Source organism: Lagenorhynchus albirostris, chromosome 8 (genome assembly GCF_949774975.1).
Source record: "Lagenorhynchus albirostris chromosome 8, mLagAlb1.1, whole genome shotgun sequence".
NCBI lineage: Eukaryota > Metazoa > Chordata > Mammalia > Artiodactyla > Delphinidae > Lagenorhynchus > Lagenorhynchus albirostris.
In genome coordinates, this window is record NC_083102.1 from 32,832,202 (window position 1) to 32,859,250 (window position 27,049).

General features: G+C 39.4%; 1 protein-coding gene across 1 annotated transcript in view; it reads right to left on the bottom strand.

The window, feature by feature from the left end:
- Positions 1-565: 565 nt before the first annotated feature.
- The window catches only part of CAV1 (caveolin 1), a 33,861-nt gene continuing 7,377 nt past the window's right edge, over positions 566-27,049 (bottom strand). The window contains exon 3 of the mRNA XM_060156811.1: positions 566-2,779. Within this exon, the coding sequence (XP_060012794.1) occupies positions 2,438-2,779 (342 nt within the window). The 3' untranslated portion in view covers positions 566-2,437. The remainder of the gene's footprint in view (positions 2,780-27,049) is intronic.

Sequence of the window (27,049 nt, forward strand, 5' to 3'; positions counted from 1 at the left end):
TCTCTCTCTCTTTCTCTATATGTAGTTTCCTAATATATTCATATATGTATATTTCATATATGTATTTCCTATTGGTTCTGTTTCTTTGGAGCACCGTGACTAATACAGAAGCTCTTAATGTAAACTTAGCCAAGGCCAAAATAAATTATTTCTGAAATGTGCATCTTAAAAAATTCCAGTTAAGAAATGGCAAAAATTCAAAGCAAAACCTCCTCCCTGAATGTATCATTTATCAATGGAGAAAGTTAATATCTATCACATAAAGTTGTTGGGAGCTCAAATTAGATAACATAAAACAAAACATTGAGTAAACTGCTAAACAAATGTTTCTTATTAATTATAACTTTCACCTGAAGTAACTCATGAATGTTGATGGCCTTAGAAGAAAGAGCCCAACTAAATGTGGAAAATGTGGTCTTGAAAACTGGAAGACCACCACCCCCAAAAACATACTACAAATATGTACACACACCATGAATATGCTCATTACACACACACACACACACACACACCACAGAAATCAACACATACAGACCTGTTTTGAGGAAAAATAATAAAGCTGACAAACTGTTAAACATTTTTATTGTGCAGACTTATAACTTTACAGGACATGCAGGATAAAAAAGTGTAAAATATCAGTAAGCATATAAAATTTCAGCTGTCTTTTGGACCAGCACTTGATTTGTACAAGGGACTAAGCATCTATATAGAACAGACATGTCTTGGGATACACAGTTTACAGATTGAATCACAAAGCAATTTCCCAAGTGATTTTCCTCATATAAAGATAAAAATATCTTTGCACTTAAAAATATTTCAGTATAGTACATTTTCATTTATGTACACAGTTTAAAAGTAAAACTATGTCCATGCCAGTGTCTGTTTTAAATGCAAAAAACCTAAATAGGTAACAGGTTGGCAATTAAAGTGTCAGGAGAACTGGAAGAGGCCAAAAAACAAACAAACAAACAAAAAAACAAGCAGAATTCCAACAGTTGTATGGAAATAAAAATAAAAGCATAACTGAAGGTTAAAAATAAAGTCCCCCTGGGAAGAATCTTAATATGAGCAGGAGGAATAAAAAGCTTTTTGATGTACCAGGCAGCTTTCTGTATGACTCAGGTTTACAGGTAAAATTCCTCAGTTTGAGTTCAGAAGAATTTGAATTTATTCCAGCAAAATTACCTCAATCTTTTATTACTGCCTCCTCCCCCATCTTCTCTCTGAGCAAAGTGATGCTTGGATTAGGTCCAAAGCTCCTGGCAGGGGGAGGGGCCATGTGTCACAGCATTACAGACAGTTGCAAGTGCTTTACTTTGAAGAGGTCACATTTGCAACAACTCTGACAGTCTCACACAATGGCCTCCATTTTATGAGCCCTTCCCCAGAGGCCCACTGATCAGCTGAAAAGGGAACACAATGTTCAGCCACTAAACCACCCCAGTGATGGATTAGTTTGGAGTCAGGAAAGCGTGATTATTCTTGAAAATAAACGAAGCTGAATAGACATGCTGACCTCATTCAGCTGGTGAGAGACGGGGACAGTTGGCTTCTACTCCTGCCAGCCCAGAGAGGGCTTGGCCCCATTTATCCACCTTAATTCGTTTAATGGGGCTGATGTGGACCATAGTCGATATGGGTAAAGATGTTGTGTCATCAAGTGCAGACATGAACTTCATCTGATTCTGTATCTCAGAGTCAGAAACAAGTGTGAAGAACTAGGTAATGGATTTTTCTAATTTTGGTCTTCAGGGAGGCTGCTGACCTAATGAAAGTTGATGAGGTGGACCCTATTTGAAAAGGAAAACCTGAAGAACAGGAAGGCACTTAGGTGTCACCATCTATATAACAAATATTCAGGCACAGAAAGTATCACAGGTTAAAATTTCAGGAGAGTAAGGCATTAGTCGGATCATGTGCAGATTATATTTTCTAACTTGATAAAGATCACTAGATTCCACTGGATCATTAAAGTGAATGGCAGCAATTCACTAACAGTTCAGAGGGAAGAGTTGGTTGAAAACTGCCCACATACCTGTACACTCAATGGCAATAGCCTGGAATTCTTCCCTTACCATAAAATGATCAACATTTTAGAATAGGCAGTTGAGGTTGTTAGTTCTTTTTTTTTTTTCTCCTCCTCAGTTCTTCATATTTCTCTCAAATTATCTTTCAACGATAGGCTCATATCTCAGCCAATAAAACAATGATCCAAATGTAAGGAAAATATTTTAAGTGGGTTTTAAAAATTCATACCCCCCCAAAAATAGAAGACATAGCTCAGAAGAGACAAATAAAAGTTATGAAAACTGAGTGATTTCTTTGCTCTGAACCAAGAAAATTCATTCATATATTGTTGCTAACAACTTGAAATTGGCACCAAGAAAATTAAAAGGGAAAAAAAGAATCGGATATACTTCTATCCTTGAAATGTCATTTATATTTCTTTCTGCGTGTTGATGTGGATATTGCTGAATATTTTGCCAATAGACTCAAATAGCGGGTCACAGAAGGCGTGGACGTAGATGGAATAGACACGGCTGATGCACTGAATCTCAATCAAGAAACTCTTAATGCACGGTACAACTGCCCAGATGTGCAGAAAAGAGAGAATGGCAAAGTAAATGCCCCAGATGAGTGCCATTGGGATGCCAAAGAGGGCAGACAGCAAACGGTAAAACCAGTACTTCGTCACAGTGAAGGTGGTGAAGCTGGCCTTCCAGATGCCATCGAAACTGTGTGTCCCTTCTGGTTCTGCAATCACATCTTCAAAATCAATCTAAAAGGAAGAAGTGACAGAACATGAGCATGAAATAGAAGAAGAAAAGAAAAAAAAACATTTCTGAGTATGCATAAATATATATTAGCTTTTATGTACAGGTTCTGTGTAAGATGCTAAAAGGCACCCAGCAGCATAAGTCTCGCTTGGAATTTGTAGGAAATTCAGAGATTTGGGCCCCACAAAAATCCCTAGGAGTGGCATCAAGGAGATTTTCTAACATGTCCTCCAGGTGCTTCTTTGCTGTGTGAAAGGTTGAAAACTGCTGCTCTGAGGGAAACTAAATGGATATGATAAAATTCCTGCCTTCAAGTAAAACCCAGCAACATGGATAAGTATACATGGCACTCAATAAAATGTAAATGACATGACCTAAGTTAATTGACTCCAAGACAACTACACACACAATGTTAAATGGTAGTTAGTTCATAACTGATTATCAACTCTTCAAACATTCAACTGGTAGAATATCTTCAGGAAATTAGATCATCGTGAGCTCTGAGGATTCAAGAAGTCTTCATGGGGTGGTGGGACCCGAGCAGGGATTGGAAAATGGAGTATGATTTGGAAAGGAAGGAAGAAGGGATCTTGAAAATGCAGTGAGCAAGGCCCCAGGAACAAGGAAGGATGATACAGTGAGTGTCACAGACAGATAGACCTGTGTGGCCACGGCTGGAAAGATGGGTTGAGGCCAGATTCAATTTTATTTTATATACAGTGGGGGTCTATTGAAGATGTTGGAGTGGAGGAATACAGCCACAGTCAATGCAATCATTTATCAACATGAATTTGATATCAGTGTCCAGCCTGAGAAAAAAGGAAGAGACTCAAGGCAGAGAGATTCTTGCTGTATCTCAAGTTTGAGATGGTAGGGCCAAAACTGGAATAGGCCATGAAAAAGAAAAAAGAAAAGAATAAATAATGAATTTCAGGATGTTAAAGGAAGAATCCACAGGACTTAATTACTTCAAGGATAGGGAGAGAGAAAAGCCTAAGGTGAGCTTTGAGCTTTGAGCTTCAGGTTTTCCTGCTAGAGAGAGCAGAGGTGACATTAAAAGCAAGAAGAAAATTAGGAAGGCAGTTAAGAAAATGTTAAGAGAGAACTTAATTTTTGAATTGAGCAAACAGTAAGGTTTTGAATAAGGACAGATGCAAACATCAGTGATCCACACCTGTACTAGTCCCTTTTGGTGGCCACTAGGAAGTAATCAAATGAGTTTGCAGTCACATAGCACTTAGCAGTTACCAAGTGCTTCTACATGCATTGTCTCCATGTGATCTGGGATTTCAAACCAATCTGGGAAGGTAGGTTGTCATTTTACAAAAGAAGATACTTAGGTTTAGAGAGGTGAAGGTGACTTGCTGAAGTCAAACACAAAGCAATGGTGGGGACAGAATGCAAAGTTGGCCCCTTTCCCAAATAGCGTTCTCTCCCACAGTACGTGTTCCCTTAAGCAATTAATTCCCAGGAGCTTTTATCCCTCTGGAAGGATTATATAGACTAAACTGAAGCATAGGGTAAAAAAATTACCACCAAAAGAATAGGACAGAGCCAGCTTAACTGCTTGGTGGTGGCAGCAATATGAAGGGATCTAATGTAGTTTGAAATCCAAACAAGTTGATGACTGCTAGCAGCAATCCAGCTAATCTCAGGATTAGGGAATTAGGACTTGGGTGACTTCATGGAGCCTCTCAGTGCCAAGGAGCCACTTTTGATTCAACACAACAAAACCTCTTTCGTAAAAAGTACATAATACTTACCAATAGTTAAGGTTTATTTTCTAGAACATTCTGTTTCTTGATCTGTTGTCCAATGTCCTAAGAATATGTAATATATAAAAATGGTATGTCCACAATTATCTAAATGAAGCTAAGTAAATTTATTGTTGTTCTAATGTTTTCTTTCTTCATTTAGATCCAGACTCAGAAGTAAACATTTACTTGTGTGTTTTCAAAGGCTGTTCTAAATATGTGGCAAGTCAGATCAGTCCTTTAATGAAGTTTCTGTGCAGTTTACTTGTCTACTGTGGGGTTTTGCTCAGATAATGTATTTTCCTAGAGCTATTAAAAATAAAGCCCTGCTGTTTTCCTTCATTCAACTGAAAGGTACCCAAAGAATTGAGTATTTTTTAAAGATGACCTTATTTTGTAAGAGGATTTGGTGAAGTCAGAATGAATGCGCTAGAGCAGGTGTTCTTAATCTGAGTCAAAGGATGGGCAGTGTTGGTCCACGAATGCCCTGAAGTGGGTGCATACATTTTGAATGTACAATAGAAAAGGGTCCATTGCTTTTTCTTAGAAAATAGTCTATTACCAAAGAAGGCTGGTAAGCACTTTATGGGAACAGAGGATTCCTATCTCTTTACAGAACAGAATTTAAGCACGTCTGCCTAGAGATTCTTTTCCAAGGGAATGGATAGTTACTAACATTTGTTGATTGGCTATCATGATCAAACACTGTTCTCATTTAACTTACAGCAACTCTGTAATTTATTATTCCCATTTCATAGAAAAATGTAAGGTTTAATAAGTTGTCCAGGTAAATAAGAGGTGGATTTGAATTTCTAATCTGGTTTGAAAGATACCGACTCTTTCTTCAATACCACATTGCTTAAAAAAATATTTTTCAAATTTTCTCTAAGACGATTATAGTATTTCATAATTAAATGGTACATTAACAAAAAAGAGTTTATTGAATTTAACCCTTTGGTAACTGTAAGAATTCCCACAGTGTGGTCTCTGAGGAGCGTGTTACGATGAGGTCATACACATATATACACAATTGGTCCTTAGTGAAGATCTATGAACATATGCATGTGTGTAAGATTTCTCAATGATAAGTTAATTTTTCTAAACATAAATATAAATGCTTTTTTCAATGAATATTTTGGAAATTCTTAAGCTTTATTTTAACTTGCTTTGATTATTTCAAAGCAAGTTTAGTGTTTTTTAATGCTTTCCAGAAACTGCAGTGAGCATGATTTATTTATCCTCAAATATCCAAGTAAATTTAGAGCAGGTCTCCAGGGGTGGACAGCAACTTGACAAAACTAACATGTTATATAAATATATTCAGTTAGTTGCTGCTTTAGTCTTAAAAACTTTAAGTGGCTTAAAATAATATTAAAAGTAGAACCAATTAGATGCAGCTGAGAAAAAAAAAGGCAGGTTAAGGAAACACAATGAAGCCAGAAATAATGTTTCGTTTCTCTCCACCTCCATTTCTGCAGCAGTAATAGTAATAGGTTTTTGTGAAGAGAACATGAGAAAATTTATGCAAAGTGCTTAGCATGGGGATAGAGCATTGCAATACAGTAAATGCTTAATAAATGGCATTAAAAAAGTACTTGCTCTGGGTGACTAAGCTTTTTAATTGCAATAAGAGAAACTATCAGCTGAAAAGTATATGGTGGCTGTGAATTCAAACCTCATCAATGCTTCAAAAGAGCTAACTTCCATCTGTAATCATCTTTAACACAACCCCCTGAGATGTGTGCTCTTATTCTCATTTTACATATGAGGCTACTGTGGGAGGTTAAGAAATTACCCAAGGACACAAGGATGATAAGTGGCAAAACTGGAACTTGTCCTACCCCAAGTTGACCTTTTTCTGCTTATGTATCCCTAGGACTATAAGCTCGTCCAGTAGCCTTATTCGCTTAATTTTCACCCATATAGATATGCTTTCTAAAACATTCACATTTTGATTATTAAAGGAATTACTCTTGTTAATGTTTCCATTTTAAGTTAGGACATCTAGTAACTAGGATGTTTTGCATTTTTGGTACTGATTGAATTTCCATGGCCCTGAACATTATGTTCTCACAATCCTGGGCACCTAGCCAAGGACTTTCTCTAAATGGCAGATAAGGAAACTGAGGCACGATTTAAATGGGCCAGGCATTCTCAAGGTCCCAAGTGAATCAGTGGAAAGGCTGAAATTAGAACTGTAACTTCCTGATTCCCAGGCCTAGATCCATCCCTGCCCTCCACATAATTTCCCTAGGAACTTACATCTCTCTCCCCAGGTCCCTTCTCTGCCTACCCCATTCATATCTCTAGGTCTCCTGTAAGTCTCTCACTGTTTTCTAAGACATAGACTTGAAATGTATCTCTGTGTGAGGTTAGGAGAAGTGTCCTTTTCTCAACACTAATACAGACATTTCTGTACATTTATCTAGGCTAAAGAAAACTGGAGGGAATATTTTGAAAAATATCCTTATTGTACATTTTGATATGTATTCATAATGCACTGAACCCAACAAAGTTCTGTTAGTAATCAGTCATTCCATCTAAAGGTAGTTCACAATTCCATCCATCAAAGCATAGTTGCTTTAGCAGATTCATAGGTATTTAAAGCTGAAGGAATCCTTAAAGAAAAGGAGTCCCATTTGAGATAGAGAAATCGATGGGCAAAGCTGTCAGATGACTGGATCAAGAATACTTTCCCACTTAATGGCAGGCACAGGATTGGAATTCAGACTTAGAAACTCTCCTAGGCTCTTCCACAGCTGTCTGCTGTCACCATACATCCTCAATCATCTGGATGCTACATTCTGTAGTCAATGTAAAAGGCAGCTAGGCTTGTATGTGAATTTGAACATCACTGAATGAATGATGATGCCTGTTTCTGACAATCTCCAGTGTGCTCATCGTTCACATGCATCATTGGTTTGATTTTATCCCTTATCAAAGCTGTCACTCTGGCGTCCCGTTCCCTCAGGGATATGCTCCTCTTATCCCTCTATAGGAGGGCAGGTCTTGCTCAGAGCAGAACTTTATCTGCTCACCTAGATTTGGAGCAGAACAGCAGTTAGAGATTTGCTTTTAAACAAACACAAAAACCAAGACATGCAGGTGCCATTTAGTTTCTTAGAATGGGATGCCTCAGATGAGGTTGAACAGCTTCTCCAAGAACTGATTTTCTGTTCTGTGATCTATGGAACAAGTTGCGCCTCTGGCCCGAATCATTATGTAGACTGCAAGATCAAAGGCATAAATATGCTTCAGTGATATTTCTGTGTCTTAATAGATGCTTTATAAGGAGTCAACAGTTTATATAACTAGATTTTTATAAATGACATTAAATACTTTTGTGCAACATTGACTTATGATGCTATAATTTTGGAAATGTAAGTTAACAAAAATCTATCAGCAGATGTTCAAGAAAAGCAATCTGTCTCATTGTGGTTTAATAATAGCTGGCTAATACAGTAAGTCTCAGAAGATTTCATCTTGTTAAATGTATGCAATGGAAATATTTAAAAACATTTTATATGTACACAGGATTAAAAAACCATGGGGTCATTTTTTATCTCAAAATTTGGACATTTTATTTATGAATAAGGAATTTTCAAGAAGGAAACTTTAAGTATATTTGAGATTTAACAAGCAATGATGCTTGCCTTGTCTGTTTCTGTGGGAAAATATCTTTTTAGACTTTTGTCAAAATTGTGAAAAAATCACAAAATTGTGATTGTATTGGATATATGGAGCACATAAATAATAACAAACAAGATGTTTACAGAAGATGTGTGTTGCCTGCTCTAAATCCACAGTCCCACTTCTCTGCCAAGTGAATCTCCGTTTATTCAGGTCTTGGAAATAATTCTTTTATCTCAGAGTTAAGTTATAGTTGGTTATAGACTTGCCAGGGTAATCTTAGTCTCCTTGGTGAGTGGTCAGTTTAGAGTAGACATGTGACCCAAATCTGGCCAATGAGATCTAAGTAGAAGTCTGCTGGGCAAGACTTCCAGGAAAGCTTTATCTTCCTTATGAAAAGAAGCAGAGATATATGGTGTGGCCCTTTGCCCCTTTCATCCTACTTAGAAAATGATGTATTGCCTTAGTGTAGAGAAGTCATCTTGTGATCATGAGGTGACATGTATAATTAAGAGAATAGAAGATGCTGCTTTTGCTATTACCAAACTACTGAAACAATGCCAGTAGCTGTCTGCCTCTAGACTTCTCCTTATGCTCTTATTTTTAAGCCACAGCTCTTCAGATTTTCTATTACCTATAGCAGAGAGCATTCTTAAGTGATATAGTAACTAACACTCTTTCCTATTGTTGGCATAGTAGGTGTACAGCTCCTCATATAGAAACCTGAATTCAACTAATAACCTCAAAATATCTTTTCAACACTACTAGACTCTACCCCCAGAATGTACTCCTTAACCTGTATCAGAAGAGTTTGTTTTACATTAACATTTAGTTTTAGCAAAGTGTAAGTAGGATGATAAATTGACTATGAAAAAGCAAATTCATGTATTCTGTGATAGCATCTAAGATGACTCCCAGTGATCCCCCTCCCCCACTTCTTGGTATTCATGCTTTGTGTAACACCCTCCCCTTTAGTGTGGGCTGGATTTATTGATTTGCTTCTAAATAGTAAAATGTGGCAAAAGTGATGGGGTGGTCACTTTCAAGATTAGGTTACAAAAGACCATGGCATCATCTTGCTTCCTTTCTTGCTCTCTTGCTTGCTTGCTCTGCTGGAAGCCAGCTGCCATGTTGTGAGCGGCCCTATGGAGAGGTCTGTGTGGAAGTTAACTGAGGGAGAACTCTAGCCAACAACCACTGAAAAACTGAGTCCTCAATCCAGCAGCCTGGGAGGAACTGAATCCTACCATTGGCCATGCGAGTGAGCTTGGAAATGGGTCTTCTCCTAGTCGGGCTTTGAGATGACTCCAGCCCTGTCCCCTGGACTGCAGCCTGTGAGAGGCCCTGAACCAGAACTACTCGGCTAAGTCACACTTGGATTTCTGACACACTGTTAGATGGTAAATATTTGTTGTTCTAAGCTACTAAATTTGGGGGTCATTTGTTATGCAGCTAGAGATGACTAAAACAAACCATCTTTATTTTGATGATCATGTTCTATTTTCTATTACATTGCTCTTTTTTCTGTTAGATAATTTAATTTTTAAGCTTATAGAAAAATGTATATAATGAATGTACATAAATATCCTGGAATTTGGTCCTGGAGCAAAGTCTAGAAATATATGAGAAGGAAATGCAGCATTTTCAACTTTCTACAATTCATATCAAACTGAATATTAGAAAAGTTTTAGGCAATTGATAGTGCTATCAGCGCATATCCATAAAGTGCTTGGCTTTCTACCCAGATATGCACCAAGGACTAAGAGCTAGCTCCACCTGGAAGACGCATCACTGAATCTTGACTTCTGAATATAATGTCTTGAATGCACCAGCACAGGGGTAGTGTTGCAAAAGAATCAACTGGAGGGAGGATGCTTGTTAAAATGCAGATGCTCAGGCCCATTTCAGACTCAGATCACACTCTCTGGGTTGGGGCCTGGGGAATCTTATGCAAATGATTCCTAGCGAGTGACACATCCATTTGGATTTAGTGACAACTTCTTTTTGTTGCGATACTCTTTCCCCTCCATGCCTGGAAGCCCTAGTCTGCTTCCTGCTTCTTTCTGGAAACTCCTCATGTGCTGGCTGGCATCTGGAAGTTGATGGATAATGAATGAATGGAAATTCTCTTGAAAAGCTATTCCTAATTTAAACCTATAAATATTTATTATTGGACAAGGATGAATGACTACTATTTATTATGAAAAACACAAAAACTGGCAATAGAAATCCTGATTTATTTTTCATGACTCTAAACCCAGTATAAACAAATGAATGTTTTAAAAATCAAATACGTACTTCTAAAATCCTAACACATGAACCAAACCCACACATACAGAAGGAGGGTTGAGACTAATTTCAAACTCCCCTCAGTGTTCTCTCACATATTTCCAACATGTTGAACAGCCTTTGAAGTCAGTGAAATAAATGTTGTCCATGAGTGTGTGGGTGTAGAGAGGGCTGAGAACCAGCACAATTAAATGTTACCAGAACACAGGAACTTTGCTCTAATGCCTACGTGTTTTCTCAGGGGCAAAGGCAAAATACCCATTTGTTTACTGGGCTGAACTAGCACCACTGTAGGAAAAAAGCTGCAGTGTTCTTCCAGCCCCGATTGAAAAGAGGAGGCCTGGACTGTATTCTTAATGCTTATGATTGCTTGGATTTCCAGAGGATCCACACACGGTCCTAGGAAAAATGTAAACCTGGGGTGGGAACATTGAAGTGTTCTTGGGCTGCTTTGGGGTAGCAGGTGCTAGGCAACTTCACCTTGTGGGAGAGCACAGGATTGCCTGAAGGGAGAGGGCTGCATTACTAACCAGGGTTTCAAGCTGAAAGAGGACAGAAAGGTGGGTATATACCTACCTCTGAGTGAGAGAAGAGGGCTGGGTGTAGAAAGAGGGGTGCAGAGGGGACCTGCAGTCCCTGGCCTGGGCCTCTAGCTGGGACCCTTGAGTGTCTCTCTTTGGATTGACCTCCCTGTTGTTGCTTCTCAGACATTACAGAGACCTCAGAATAATGATATTTTATACATATAGTGTCCTATTTCACTCATCTGCTTCTCTTCACAAACTTGTGAAGTTCTAGGTTATCTTCATAACAAGAAAGGAAAATAGTCTTTTATTTCCCCAATAAGGAAAGGTCACTTAACTAATAAATGAATGGATCAAACCAGGACCTAGGGTAGGTCTGTATCTGTTGTACCCATCTTGGTATCCTCCACAATTCCTAGTAGTACTATGCACACATTAATTAGCAAATATTCCTTCAATATGTATAATATTTTAAAGGAGCTATAAATGTCCATTGAAAGAATGTAGGCATACATTAACTATCATATTATCTACTATGAATTCTTTTCCAATTTCACAAGTGCACTTTTATTTATCGATATTTTTGGTATCCCATTTTATTAAAAGAGATGTTCTTTTCACCATAGCTCTATAATACCACAATCTGATCAAAATTAAGTGTAGGGTTGGTTATCATTTAAGTTACTTGAACGGCATGGAAAGCCTACAGAGGAGGAGGCAATTCAAACTCAGAAGTCTTCAGCTTTAAGGAAGAATGATTTAGAAAATATTGGTTAAAGCATGTTGTTGCTTTGTTGGGTTTTGCCTCAATGATCTGAATAACTACAGTTGTGTAGATCTGGCCCCAAAGCAGGGGGCACGCACTGGAGTATGTTGAGGAGGGGAAGCAGGGGTGGAAGCAGAAGTAGCAGCCCAGCTCTTCGGGGAATCAGTAGAGCACACCAGTGGGGAAGAGATAGAGTGAGGAGAGTGAATTTGTTCTTTGGTGTCTCTAGTCTCCACTTTTCCTCATGTTTTCGTGTGTGTGTGCGTGTGTGTGTGTGTGTGTGTGTGTGTGTGTGTGTGTGTGTGTGTGTGTGTGTGTGTGTGTTTCCCCAGTGCAGGAGGCCTACATTGTAATTTGTACTTTATAATGAATTTAGGTGACTATGTTCTTTTTCCTGGCAGGGGTATAGGGGGATGCACAGAGCAAGGCAGAGCATCATCTCCAACTGTCCTTTATTGTGTCATTAATGGACTTAGGGCATGAGTGTGGCGGATATATTCTGAGGCAGAAGAGTTGTACAGAGGTTTTGGAAAAGCAATGACATACATTATAGAGTACTATATGCCTCAATTGGTTCATCACATCCTGTATGTGAGGACCTTCAAGGCAGGTATTATTTTCCCCATTTTACAGACCAGGAACTTGAGTCTCAGGGAGGTTGTAATCAGTGACTGAACCAAACGCAGGACTTAGGTCTCTTGGATCCTCCATCACACAACTCTCTTTAACCCCACACCAGTCCTTATTCTGCTTATGAAGCCCTGCTCAATCAGAATCACATAGGAATTTCTGAATCCACGTGCTCTCTGGTTGCTCTCCCTTGCCTGCAACCATGCTTCCCATCCAAACTAACAGATAATGCTGCCCTGACTCAGCATAACCATTTCTACCAGGACAGGGCATGTGAATCCAAGCCAGAGGATGTGGCTGGCCTCCTTCTGCTGTCAAACCTCCATGCTCAGCATTACCCTCACTCTCCAGCAACCAAGCTCTTCTCTGGTCAGGACCCCCTGAGTCATTGACCATTGGTTACGAGGGTCCCCATTGCCTTGTCACCTCTCTGTGGCTTTTTCTGGTTTACCATAACATTGTACCTTTCCCTATTCCATTCCTGTAGGGCCAGTGGTTCTCAAACATTAGTCCACTCATTTCTTTGTTAAAATGCAGATTTCTGGGCACTGAGATTCTGAGTCGGTTGTGTCTGAGAGTAGGGTCCTGGTGTCTGTACCTCCTCCCTCATTTTGATGCAAGTGGTTATAGGTAAGACACTTCGAGAAAGAAAAAAAAAACTGTCTTAGGCTGTCTTAGCTCTCTGCTAGGTGAGAGGATCTGAAAAATCTAACACTCAGATCTGAGTGGGCATGATATTAAGTTAGTTACTGTGTTGCTCTCTACTGTTGAAAGGCAATATGGTACCCTGCTTGATAGCATGAGGGCTGCTTTGAATCTCAGCTTTGCTAAGCTACTAAACCTCCCTGTGCCTTAGTTTCTTATCTGTAAATTGTGGGTATAATGGTACATACTTCATAAGATTATTCTGTGTATTAAATGACTTAACTTATGCAAAATATTTAGGACAGTGCCAGGGGCAATGGTCAATACTACATCAGGAGCTTCTGGCCCAGGCACCCAAACCAGGAGAAGTGGGGAAGTGTCAGGGATTTCAGTAGCAGTGTTGGGAGGATGGAGGAGCTATCTTGGAACAGGAGAACCTCTTGGCATTCCTGAAACCATTTTGTGCAGGTGGGTGCTTATTTTCCATTCTGCCATTAAGCAAATAAGAAGGATTAGCTCATCTCTTGCATGTGTGTTAGCCTTCTGGAGTTTATTGTAAACATGAGGCATACATGCCCTGGGGGAGAAGATGCTCCAGCTGACTGAGTGACCGAATGTGTCTGAAAGTGGCAGCAACACCAAGCAGACAAGACTCTCTTTGCTTTAGATTAATTCCTTTTTGCCTTATTCTTCCTTTCCTTTTGCCTTTCACCTGAAGGCAACCACCAGGTTTTTCCATCTTTTGCTCTTCTTAGGAGGGAGAATAAATGATCCTTGGGTTTGTATTACACTTTGAAAATTTAAGTTAAATTTCCCTGCTCTGATAACAAAAATATACACTCCTAGTTTACATCCTGTTATGCATTGAATTGTGTTCCTCTGAAAAAGATACGATGAAGTCCTAATCCCCAGTACCTCAGAATGTGACCTTATTTGGAGACAGGGTCTTGTAGATATAATTAGGATGAGGTCACACTGGTGTAGAAGTGGGCTCCCCATCTGAGATGGCTGGCATCCTTATAAGTAGATGGTAATGTGAAGACACAAGGAGAAGGCCATATGATTGATTTGAGCTATGCATCTGTAAGCCAAGGAATGCCAAAGATTGCCAGAAAACCAGAAGCTAGGGAGAGACAAGGATGGATTCCCCTGCAGGTTTCAGAGGGAGCATGGCCCTGCTGACCTTTTGATTTTGGACATCCAGACTCCAGAACCATGAGACTGTAAATTTCTATTGCTTTAAGCCACCTAGTTTGTGATACTTTTTAAGGTATCCCTTGGAAACGAATATACATCCTTTTGAAATTGCTAAAAACTGTCCTTGATGATGAGATGATTTGGGGATTCCAGAGCATTTTCATACCTCCTTGAGTATGCTGTGCACTCTTTCTTCTGGGGATCCCAGTCAGGAACCTAAAACCACATTTGGTGTACCTGAGACCAATTGGCCGTGAGCCTTCTTCAGGAATCTGGAACTATCTCTCCTGTCCACATGGCCTCACATTTTCATTATTACAAAAAGCACCTAGTTTCAGGTGGCTTGGTACAAAGCAGGCTACATATTTTTTGATTCCTTTTTCTTTTAATCTTCAGTCTTCTGGTATTGATTTGGTGGCACTTGTTGATGTTGAGTGTTACCAAACAAGTGACATGGAACAGTTCACAGTGTAAAAATAGGCCAAGCAAGGGCCAGTGATAGGAGCACTGAGACTAGAGCATTGAACTTGAACAGAGAGGAGCCATACCTTGGGGGCGCTTATGTTTGTCATCCTTGAGGAGAAATAACTGCAGCCCTTCAAAGTGTTGGAAGCTTACTTCTCAAATAGAAAGTCCTGTATTGTTTAATGCATGGAAATCTTATTTTATCCAAACATACAATGATAAGGATTCATCCAGAGGGCTCACTTTCTCACAAAATTCTGTGTTTACGCTTGGGAGTTTGTTATTCTTTAAACTTCTGGGCATGTCATGGGAAAAATATGAATGATCACTGCACTAAAGAAAATAAAAGCTCTTTCCATTCTATCAAAGACATAAGAGACGGAAATGTCTTCACTGTTTTCAAGCTACCCATTGGTTCACATAGACATTTGTTTGAACCAGAGCTTTTTAAACACTCTTAACTTTTTTTCAGTTTCTACAACTCACTTCCTGATGGCAGAGGTTGTTTCCTACCATTCACTTAAGTCAACCTAGTGTTACTAATAGTTTTCGTCTTACCTCACTGCTTGAATATTTTTCCCTCCAGTGCTTTAAGTCTGTTTATTAAACAAATAGAAAATTAATGAAATAAATCTCTGTAGGTTTGAACATTGCTTGGCTAGTGAGGAAAAGGATTTACACTAGGGTCCTTGTAAGGTCTAAGCAAGGATAATCACAGCCCATCATGTGGCTCCCAAGACATAGCTCCCAAGCTCTACCACAGGGTTACTCCATCTGGGCACTTGTTGGCATTTTGGGCCAGATAATTCCTTGTTGTTAGGGTGAGGGTGCTGTCCTGGGAACTGTAGGGTGATTCTCAACATCTCTGTCGTCTACCCACCAGATGCCAGTAGCACCTCCTAAATTTTGACAACTAAAAATGTCTCCAGACATTGCCAAGTGTCCCCTGGGAGGGGGAGCAAAAAATAATCCCTGGTTGCAAACTGGTGCTCTAGAAAATCAGAATACAATTTGCTGAGACAGTACCTGAACTTTAGAAACATTTATAGCCTAGAATGCATGCATATTTATTGCAGGCACTTTTGGTTTACAGTACTGTGGCCTTGTGAGTTCATTCATTCCTTCATTCAGTAGTTAGGAAATACCTACTTTTTGAGGATGGAATAAATGAACCAAGCAAACAGAGCCAGGATAGGGTCTATGAGCTGGCTACAGGTGTCACTGAAAAGGGGACAGTGCCAATAAAATAGACATGGCCTCTGGCTGCTCAAGCTTACTTTTAGGGTAATAGAGGAAGTCACTTTCTTGCCCCTCCCCAAATCACTAACCTCTTGAATTTAGACCAGACCATTTTTTTCATCCCGCCTACCCCACACCCCACACTTATTTAATGGTTTGATTTTGTATGTGTGTGAGATTATTTCTGCTACTAGGCTGTAAACTCCCTGGAATCTAGTAGATACTAAATTAATATTTGTTGAATAAATTAGTGAATGCTTCCATTTATTAAGTTATATTTCTCTCTTTCTCCTATTTACAAGAGCACAAACACGATAAAATCTCCTTTAGGAAAGAAAGTTCTGAATGTGTTATTATCTGGCCAGGGGCTAGTGATTGCATTTATTGATTGCATTCTATTATTCTAACCCAGTCATAGTAATTTTGGTAAAAGAATGATCAAAAGGTGAGTAATGACAGGGAAGACAGAGCTATTCAGTTTTTGTTTATCATGAAATTTGGGTTCATACCTACAGATTTAGGTTTAGATTTAAACCTATAGCTTAGCTTAGGGAGCTGATGAGCTCCCTGAGAATGTTCAGGGGGTCTGGAATTCAAACAACTTCATTTTTACTTTCAGATTCATACAGCTGGGGTGCTAAATGATGGGATTAAAATCACATAGGGTCCTAAATTCTGAACTTCATATGGGTCAGAGAGAAACAGACTCTTTATAGCTGGGTAATGGGAAAATATGATTCAACGTAATAGTGCTTCCGTCCTGTAGTTCTTAGTCATCTGATCCTATTGCTCACAGTTGGGCTGTTAAAAGAACTTCAGAAATGTGGCCATGTATGAACTAGGTGAATTTGATAACTGTTGGCACTCAGAAAGTCTGAGCATTTTCTATTTAGCTAGACATTTTTAAGACCATTGCTCTAACTAAAGTTGCAAATAATTATGAGTTTCTTTGTTATGTGAACTAAGAGAAATTGGCTGGTTACAAAAAATAAAAAACAAAAATTACTGAAAGTTTGTAACCAACTTTGGAACTGATTTTCTGATCCATCTTTGAACACAAACAGCCAGTTTGGAGGCAAGGGCAGTAAAAGGAAAGACCGCAGAGTTCTGAGCCCAAATGAGAAGGGGAAATGAACTCCAGCTCTTGATCTTCTTCAGGACCAAATATTTATTTGCAGTATATTTGCATTCAGCATGCCATCTGTTGATAGCTCAGTATTTCAAAGATGATTTAGTTAAGTCCCACAGCCTTAATATTAAGAGTAAGAATGACAATTGGTAAGATCTAGGAAGAAGGTAATAAAAATAGTATTGATGAGGGGGTCCTCCACTGTTATCTCTGCATGGACTTTTATGCACGTTTACAGCGTTCCACACTTTTATGAATACTGGTTAACTGGAATCACAGAATTTTAGAAATAAAAGTGACTTAGCGATCTTCTAGTTCAACTTATTGATTGTTAGATGAATAAACTGCTGTCCAAAGGGTCCAAGTGACTTTTCCGAGGCCCAAGGTAACACTTGAGGTCAGTGTCCAAGAGAGATCTGGAATTCAGGTTTCATCTGAGGCTCAGTTTCCCCATCTGCTCTGAGGAGTGATTGGCATCAGTAAAGCATTTCTCAGTGACTTCTCTCTTCTCTGTGCCAGGCCCTGGAGAAGTGTGGGACACCTGCCATCCCTAGGTCCAGTGAAGCTTCCTGTGGCCTCTGCACCATTAGGAGAAAAACCAGTGCATGTTGTCAGCTCCATTCCTAGTATGCCTGAACCATGGACCCAAGTGAAAAAGAGGGATAGGGATGATGTTCTGACACTCTAACCTGCTGATCTTCCTCTTGGGGAGAATAGAAAGAATGAGCAAAGGAAAGGGAAAAACACCAGGACTGAATTACATAAGTGATATGAGATTTATCCCACATACAAAGTCTATCTTATGTAGTTGCTATAGCAGAGTTCCAGAAAGCACTTTTTTTTTGTAATAGGAATTTGAGTGATAAATATCATATTCTAATAAAAATTCTAAGGACTCTGCAGGATGAGGACCTAGAGAAGTAATAATTTCCCCACTGTAGCCCTTACAGTCCTGAAAGTTTTGTCATGATACACAGTTTTATTATTAAGAAATTCTGCGAGTCGAAACCAGACTCAATTCCAGCTGTACATTAGCATCACCTGGGGAGCTTTCCAAAGAGAAAAGAATACATGGGCCTGGGCCCCATCCTAGACCAATTCAATCAGAATTTCTAGGGATGGAGCGTGTACAACAGTATTTTTAAATGTTCTCCAGATGATTTGTAGCTAGGGTAAAGGACCACTGGTCTAAAGTCACAAAACAGCCACCCTTTGCAGAAGCCACACTCTCTCATGAGTTTAAATCACAATAGGGATTTATACAAGCTGCAAAATTGTGTGACTATGCAATGTGTAGGAGGGATTGGATGGGCAGGCTTGCCATAAAGATAATGTTTCATACTGACCTTTTGGTACATACAATGCATGCATTTTGTAGTATTCTACTTTCAGATGTTTACCACTTGCATTCTCAACCACTGTTAACACAATGCCACATCAACTCCTCTTTGCCCCCAAACAAACCAGGTATCCTGCAGGAATAGAGGAAAGTGTTCATACATATGCTTGTGCTTAATTATGAGACTGTGTCAGTATTCTTATACACCAAATTGTAGCTGTAGAGGTAGAAGGATTTGAGAAGCTACATAGACAAGTAAGTAATTTAACACACCACTCTTACAGAACAACCTCTTGTGACACATTCCTGGGATTAACTGCTCTTATTACTTGGAATTTCTTCTCCCATGTAACCTAACTTTTCTTTTTTTTTCAACTAACCCCTTCTTCCTTTTTCCTTGTCCTGAATGGTGATTGTGTCTGAGCAGTATTTTCCTTGTTAAGTCTCATAAGAACCTAGCAGTAAACTAAAGGCAGTTGTCATTTTATGTTCACTTTCAACTCTTCTAACAAACTGCCAGACAAAACAGTCCCTCCCCAGCCCTACCTGGGTGTTTCTCTTCATCTCTTATCTCCTTCCTTTTGCTCTTCCCTAGGATCTTTCCAGCATCTCTACCTCCTTATAAGATCAAAACAGATCCTATATTTAATAAGTCTGACCAATAGCAAATAAAGTAGAGAATCTTGTCTGTGACATTTTTGTTTTTTCTGGATTACATTCTCCTTTTGATTCCATTCATTGTGCTTCCTTTAAAATATCATTAAATTATTGAGATGTTTAATGTTCAGACACAATTGATAGACTTAATTTTGGTCCCCTATTGCTCAAGGGGTGTGGAGCATGTTGGATTCATTTAAGGGTGTGTTTACAATAGTGATTCTCACCCAGGAGATCTTGGTCCCTTAGGGGCTGTGGAATTATTACAAAGGGTTTCCATATCCGTTGTGTTTACCAAGCATCTTGATTTTCCACATCACAAGCTCCCACAGAAATGACAACCCTCTCCTGATATTTTCTTATTTTTCATATATTTACCTATTTGTTTCCCACTTAATAGCTATACGTTTTATTCCTAGTCTTTTAACATTATCTTACTTTGTACTGGTTTTTATCTTATTTTTATGGGCTATTTGTAACTTGCCAAAAATCACTTTGATGTTATTTTTTATATATGTTAATAAGGTCATTGTAATTGGTGTCATTTGTAAGTTGAGAGTCCTCTTTAACTTGTTCATTCCAGTCATTGATAAAGCATTAAATGTGCTACGACTGTGGTCTTGGCTGTATATTAGATATCAGTCACACCTAAAATTCACATTACACATCATCACCCTTTTTTAATGGCAATTTCTAGTCCTACCTATGCTTAACTGAATAATGACCCTGATTTCCTATACTTAGCTTATTGATGAGAAAACTATTTGGGGTCAAATTGACACATCTTACTCTTATCCTTATTATAGTAAATCAACCTCCTATCACGGGAAATGATAGAAAGAAGCATATCTGGAAAAGAAGCTAACATTCATTTCACTTGGCCCAGACATCAATAATGAAACAAATGATGTCTGACCCCTTCTAGAAACATTTAAGTGTTTTGCTTGTTTTTTGTTTTTTGTTTTTTTTCTTCTGAGAAGAGATCTGAGATCTGACAGACCACCTATGAGGTACAAAGAAACTTCTATGCTTTTGAAACAGTGGATACCACATCCCAGCTAGTAAAATCTCAGATCTCTGTGTACTTAATATCTAGAAGTAATAAAGCGAAAGAGAAGGAAGAAGAGGCTTGGGTTTCTCAAAGCTGTTGTCTCCTTTAGGCTTTGAGAAAGGTTTTAGATTTTTCTTCAGAACTGTCTCCAGACCTAGTCATTTCTCTGATGTTTGCATTTGTCCAAAGGTATATGGGGAGTCTGACAGGGAGTCCTTCTACTGCTCTCTTGGCAAGGGAGCTCTCATGTGGCCTGAGACCCAACTCTCAGCCTTCATACTTCTGGCCCCAGGGGGCAGTGCCAAGCAGCAGCAATGGCATCTTTTGGCATTCTAGGAATCTGCCTGCCCTGCCTGCGAGATACTTAGGAGATTAGCCTTATTCTGCAGGCCCTGGGAAGTCATCCAGGTGCCTCAGCCTGCTTATTGGAAGGCTCAGGAGAGATGTATCTATGTCCTCTTCAAACTGGAGATTAAAACATTCTAAATAATAAATTTATATACATATTAGAGCAGGTTGTCTCTTTACCTTAGTAAACAGAGTGAATGTTTTTGGATTTCTTTCTTAATTATTTGGATATGTTTTTCCTTATAAGGCTGTAAATGTGGCAGCTTCAGAGAAAAGGAGCAAAGGAATACACTCAATGACATAATCATACTGTCTTTTAGCTCACTGAAGACATTCAATTACTTAAAAAAATTTCAGATTCTTTGCAGCAGATTCAATTTGGCATCCATTTTCTTTCTTTCTTTCTTTTTTTTTTATTTTTACTAAAGTACATGCATATTTTTCTTTAATTGGTCTTTTTGCATGTCCACTTTTCCTCTAGACATGAAGTTTTGTTTTGTTTTGTTTTTTTAACATTTTTATGGGAGTATAATTGCTTTACAATGGTGTGTTAGTTTCTGCTTTATAACAAAGTGGATCAGTTATACATATACATATATCCCCATATCTCCTCCCTCTTGCGTCTCCCTCCCTCCCACCCTCCCTATCCCACCCTTCTAGCTGGTCACAAAGCACCGAGCTGATCTCCCTGTGCTATGCGGCTGCTTCCCACTAGCTATCTGTTTTACATTTGGTAGTGTATATATGTCCATATATACACTACCACTCTCTCACTTTGTCCCAGCGTACCCTTCCCCTTCCCTGTGTCCTCAAGTCCATTCTCTAGTAGGTCTGCGTCTTTATTCCCATCTTGCCCCTAGGTTCTTCATGGCCATTTTTTTTTTTTTAGATTCCATATATATGTGTTAGCATACGGTATTTGTTTTTCTCTTTCTGACTTACTTTGCTCTGTATGACAGACTCTAGGTCCATCCACCTCACTACAAATAACTCAATTTCGTTTATTTTTATTGCTGAGCAATACTCCATTGTATATATGGAGTATATCATATATATACTTCTTTATCAATTCATCTGTCGATGGGCACTTAGGTTGCTTCCATGTCCTGGCTATTGTAAATAGAGCTGCAATGAACATTGTGGTACATGACTCTTTTTGAATTATGGTTTTCTCTGAGTATATGCCCAGTAGTTAGATTGCTGGATCATATGGTAATTCTATTTTTAGTTTTTTAAGGAACCTCCATACTGTTCTCCATAGTGGCTGTATCAATTTACATTCCCACCAACAGTGCAAGAGGGTTCCCTTTTCTCCACACCCTCTCCAGCATTTGTTGTTTGTAGATTTTTTGATGATGTTGGCATCCATTTTCTGACAGCAGACTCCGTGTGGGGCCCTGGGTGGGCACTGGGCAGCCACAGTCCTGGGGCCACCAGGGGCCACTGTTCTGTCCTGAAGGACTTGCATATGATGTGGGAAGAGAAGAGGGGAGAGAGGCATGGGGATAGAGAAGCAGAATGCTTAGAGGGCTTTGATACATGCTAAAATAGAAACAAAAACAGAATGTGGTGGGAGCCAAGAACAGAGATGACCAGTTCTGATGAGGGCAGTCAGGGAAGGCTGACAGAGGCCCAGATATCTGAGGTGAGCCTTGGTGGATGGCTGTGGTTCTGTCAGGCAGGCTCTGGTGCACAAGGATGCATGGCAAGTTCCATGCATAGTGCAGAGTAAGTGCTTCCTAGATATTTGCTGAATGGCCTTTCTAGGGAGCACCCATCTGAGAATGACTCTCATTCCTACCTTTATAACTAGAATAACAGGCTTACCCAAAATATTTTGGTGAACTGGTGGTTATTAACCATTTCAGACAAACAATTTCTCTCCCTACTAAAAAGCCTGACACTTAAGAACAAGTGAGAAAGAGGGCTCTGTTGACCTAACCAAAATAACTGGCAATGAAATCCAATGAATGCAGTTGCATTTCCTTGACACGTTTTGGTATGCCCACTTCCAGCTATATATTATTATTACTAATATAGAAAAAAAACAGTGAGCCATGATTGATGGAACATTTTAATTGTTCTTCTGAGAGATTAATGGTACGTTGTAAAAATGCACTGTTCCTCACTTCTGGTATTTGTTTTTGAGAACAAATATGTAGTTATTAGGGAGGAAGTCTCATAGAAACTACTTTCAGGATTAAATAGGCATTTCTCCCACTAGCATAAAACTAGGATTTTTCTCAATTGTTTCCTATTTTTACAATGTATTGCTATAATGGCACGAATATCTGTAGAAACTGGACAGAAAAATCAAGAACCTTAAATGAAGCTATTAGATGCAAAGTGCCTGTCAGGACCTGCTTCATTTTCTCACACCTAGTCCTCCCTGCACATCCAGGCAGGATCAGCTGCAGCCCAGGAGCCGTGGCCAACCTGGGCAGTCAGCGTGCTTTAAAGACTCAGGTAATTCAACACAAGCCAGCGTTGCAGCTTGTCTGGTCCTGAGTGTGTGTTCCACTTCTAATCACTGGGACACATCCCCACTTTGTACCCCACTTCTGTCTCTGGGATTTGACCCTCCCTGCCTTGTTGGGAGCTCACCCAGCTTGCATATTTCTTGAGGTGTGTGGGGTTTTATCTTGGTCTTTACGTTGGTCCTTCCTCCTCCTTTCCCAACTCACCTACCAGAATCTAAAGTCTGACCTTAGAACTGTAGGCCTGTCACTCCCAAAACAGACCATGTCTGGAATCCCCCTGCCAAATGCTGCTCAGCCACTCTGAGAACACAGTCATGTCTTTCCTCACTATGGAGACACCACTGTCTGCTTGGATCATGATCTATTACAGAGAGGCACTGGAGCACAGTGGTTAAGAACCCTGGTCCTGGGGTCTAACTGTCTGGGTTCAAATTCTGAGTGTACCATTTCCTACCTATGAAATCCTGAGCAAATGGTCAGGTCTGAATCTGCTTATCTGCCAGATGAATATAACTGAAAATGATAGCACCTCCTCAAAGGGCCGTTGGAGGAGTAAGTAAAATAATCTGTGCCAGCAAGCTAGCCTGTAGAAAGTGCTGGAGGAAGGCTTCCATGTCCCACCTGCACATTTGGCATCCCTTGGTTTGCCCCGTTGCACTGAAGTTAGCCCCTTCTGTTAGCAGATGTCATATCTCATCAGGTCACTTCCTGGCCTAAAAACACCTCTGTGGGTTGCTGTGGCCTACACAGGGACAGGTGCTTTGACTGGGCACAGGAGGTCATGCGGATCTGGCTCCTGCTTGTGTCCCTTGCTCTGGCTACACTGACCTGCCACTGGTGCCCAGAACATGTTAGGTGCCCTCAGGTCTCTGTACCTTTGCTCCTGCTGCTCCCTCTGCTGGCATCCCTTTCCTGCCACACATGCCTGGTGCTCAGCCTTGGAGATTGTTGAGAACTCTCTGCTTTGTGTCCAACTATAGCGCATCCCTAAGTTACAGTGACCTCACTCAGATTTGTTTATATATTTGCTTTCCTGATAAACTCTTCAGGGCAGGAGCTGAGAGTTAATACTCAATCAATGCCTGAACCTGATCGTGTCATCAGACATGACAGCACCGTGCAAAGCAATGGATGTGGGGGGCTCCTGGAGTTGGCACGTGCAAAGCCCAGTCCAGCACAGGGTGGGTGGCAGGGCAGGGAGAAGGAGCCTTGTTGTCCTTTCTTTGTCTTTGCTTCTTTTCCTCCCAGTTTCCTACTTTCTCACTTGGGTTCAGAAATCAGAATCTTTCTCAGTTCTTCATTATAAATGAGAAACCGTAATTGTGTTTGATGCCTACATCAGTGAGATGACCCGGTGTAATCTCAGGATGCAATTTATCTTTTTACATAGAATCTATCAATGTCCATTTGTATTATAATGTCCTTGCTGGGCTCAAGAAAGGTTTAAATACTGAATGCACCTTTTAAAATTTTCATTTTTAAATTGCTATGAAATAATATATTAAGCACATACATACACCATCAAAACTTATTTAAGCCTTCTCAAAATTAAAAATGCCTGCTTCTTAATTACCTAAATAACTAACAGTGGCTAAAGGGAAGCTCAGTTGTGTCTTTAGGAATATGTACTTCCCCTGCTATGAAATAATGACCAACAAGAGACATCTTCTCAAGGTTTAATAAAGAAAACAAAATGTATTTTATATCTAAAACATCAGCATAGGAGAGGCAGGAAATATGTATTCTGTGCAGGTGTAAATCTGTTCTACCAATTAAATTCCCTTGGTAGTTGCTCAGTACATGGATCATGCAGATTTCCTTTAAGACAAAATTAAAAGCACTTCCCCACTCTAAACAATGGCTCATGTGAAAGCATGCCATTTTATGTTTCCTGGACTAACTGAAAAAAATTAAAACTATTTTAAACATTTTAATCTTTGATTGAGTAGTTGACAAAATATGTGATGGAAGGATGTCAGTTTCATTAACCCTGTGTTGCAGGGAAAGAAACTAAGGTCTGAGGGTAGAGTAGATTGGCACTTAAGAGCAACTCCTCCAAGTTACAGTACAGCTTGGTGGCCAATGAAGGATAGGAGAGAGGTGACACTGGAGACTGGAGAGGAAAGAAAAGCATGACATTCTTAAATGGAAATTTTGCCCATTTTGCTAAAAAAATAGTGCAAGTAGGGACTTCCAATGTATTTCAGGTACAGGAATCAGTGACAGGTCATTGCCAATTCATTCATGACCATATAATTTTTCTCCAAACTGGGACAATTCTGAGAATGAAAGGGGCATTGTTAATAATTAATTATAATTAATAATTAAAAATAATTAATAGTTATTCAGGAGAGCTATTGACCATTATTAACTTGCCTGCATGGGACAACCTAGAACATATGGCCACCCCACCCCTAGGCCACTCTGAGGCTCTAAGCTTGCAGTGGGCTGTAAGCCCAAGTGGCCTCAAGGGATGGAGGACCACTGAGCAAGGCTGACTTGGGAACCCTCTATGGTGTTTCAGAACTCCTTGGCAGAGTTTAAACTGGCCTAACCTTCAAGTGTTCTTCTGGCAGGAGGAACATCTAGAATTACATAGTGTGACTGAACTGTTCTCTTAGGGTAGAACCATTCAAGTGTATATCTTTAAGCCAGCCTTGGGTACAATAATTTCTAAACCTGACTTCACAATCTAGGGAGCTTAGAGGCCCTAGATTAGGCCCCATCCCTAGATACTCTAGTTTAGTAACTATGTAGTGGGCCTAGGCATCTGTATTTTTAAAAATTCCTGTGATGATTCTGATGCCCAGGTGAATATGAGAGCCCTCTTGGGTTTGTAAAGAGGATATGAGGTTTTAAAATGGTTGAAAATTTTAAATTTTCAATAGGATGCTTAAAAGTCAAGCAACAATATGGGAAGGGAGAATATTAGAGAAGAACTGAAATATTTTCTATAAGTTAATTATAATTTTTATAGGACCCAAACAGGGGCAAATTGTTTAAAAAATATATGTTCCTTTGGTGTTTTCCTAAATAAAAGTGGTACATTGGACTCTAAAATATATATATATATATTACATATTTTATATATATATATATATATATATAAATATAATAAATATATGTTCCTTATTTTCCCCTAGCCTTACTTACTGGCTCAGGAACAATTCGAGGCATTAGAGATGAGGCATGTTTTAAACTATGCCCTAAAGATTTTAAGATTTTACCATACAGTAGAATTTGGTAAAGGAATTTCAGCAAAAGTTTTCAAAGGAAACTGCAATGAAGAGAGACAAGGAAGATAGTCATAAACTCTTTGTGGGCAGTGCTCATATCTATCTTTGTTCCATATTGTAGTGCATGGCACATAATAGATATATAGTAATCATTTATTGAAAGGTGAATGGGTTTGGGAGGGGAATGCTATTATATGAGAATGACTCTCATTCTTTTCTTTATAGTTAGAGAAACTGAAGCATAGAAACGTAAAATAGCTTGCTCAAAATATTTTCAAGGCTGGTGTTTATTAGCTTTGATTAGTTAAACAAGTTTGCTTTTTGCTTATGAGCTCCACTCTCAGGGACTGCTGAGGAAGAGAAATCTGTTGCCCTGACATCCTTCCCCCTCCTTCCTTGGTGTCCCACACATATGGGACTAGACACTTTCTAGTTTGGCCCTTAGGTTGAAACCAAAACTGATCTGATTACTATGTGCATGCCTTTTCTTGATTTTTAAAGAAACAGAATTTTGTGTCTATATATTTAAGAATCGTTAACATTCAAGTTTTAAAAAAGAAAGTTAACAAAAGTCACAAAAATTTCTTTTCTTGGCACAGTACTCTTTCTACTCTGTCCAGGTGCCTCTGAGCACCTGTGGTTAAGCATATTTCTAGGGGCTAAGGGCTACCTTTTTAGAAAACTTCTTTTAACAAAAGTATAGCATGCAAATCTTTTCCTCCAGGGCCTTAGTGTATAGTAACTTAGATAGTATACATAGGGTCCAGAGAGTGGAAGACGAGTGTGTGTTTCTTGGCCTAAACCATCTTTGTATGAAAATAACAGCCCTACCCTTTTCCCGCTGCAAATCTGGCCAGGAGGATCATGAAAGGGCCCAGGAGCCCATAGCCCAG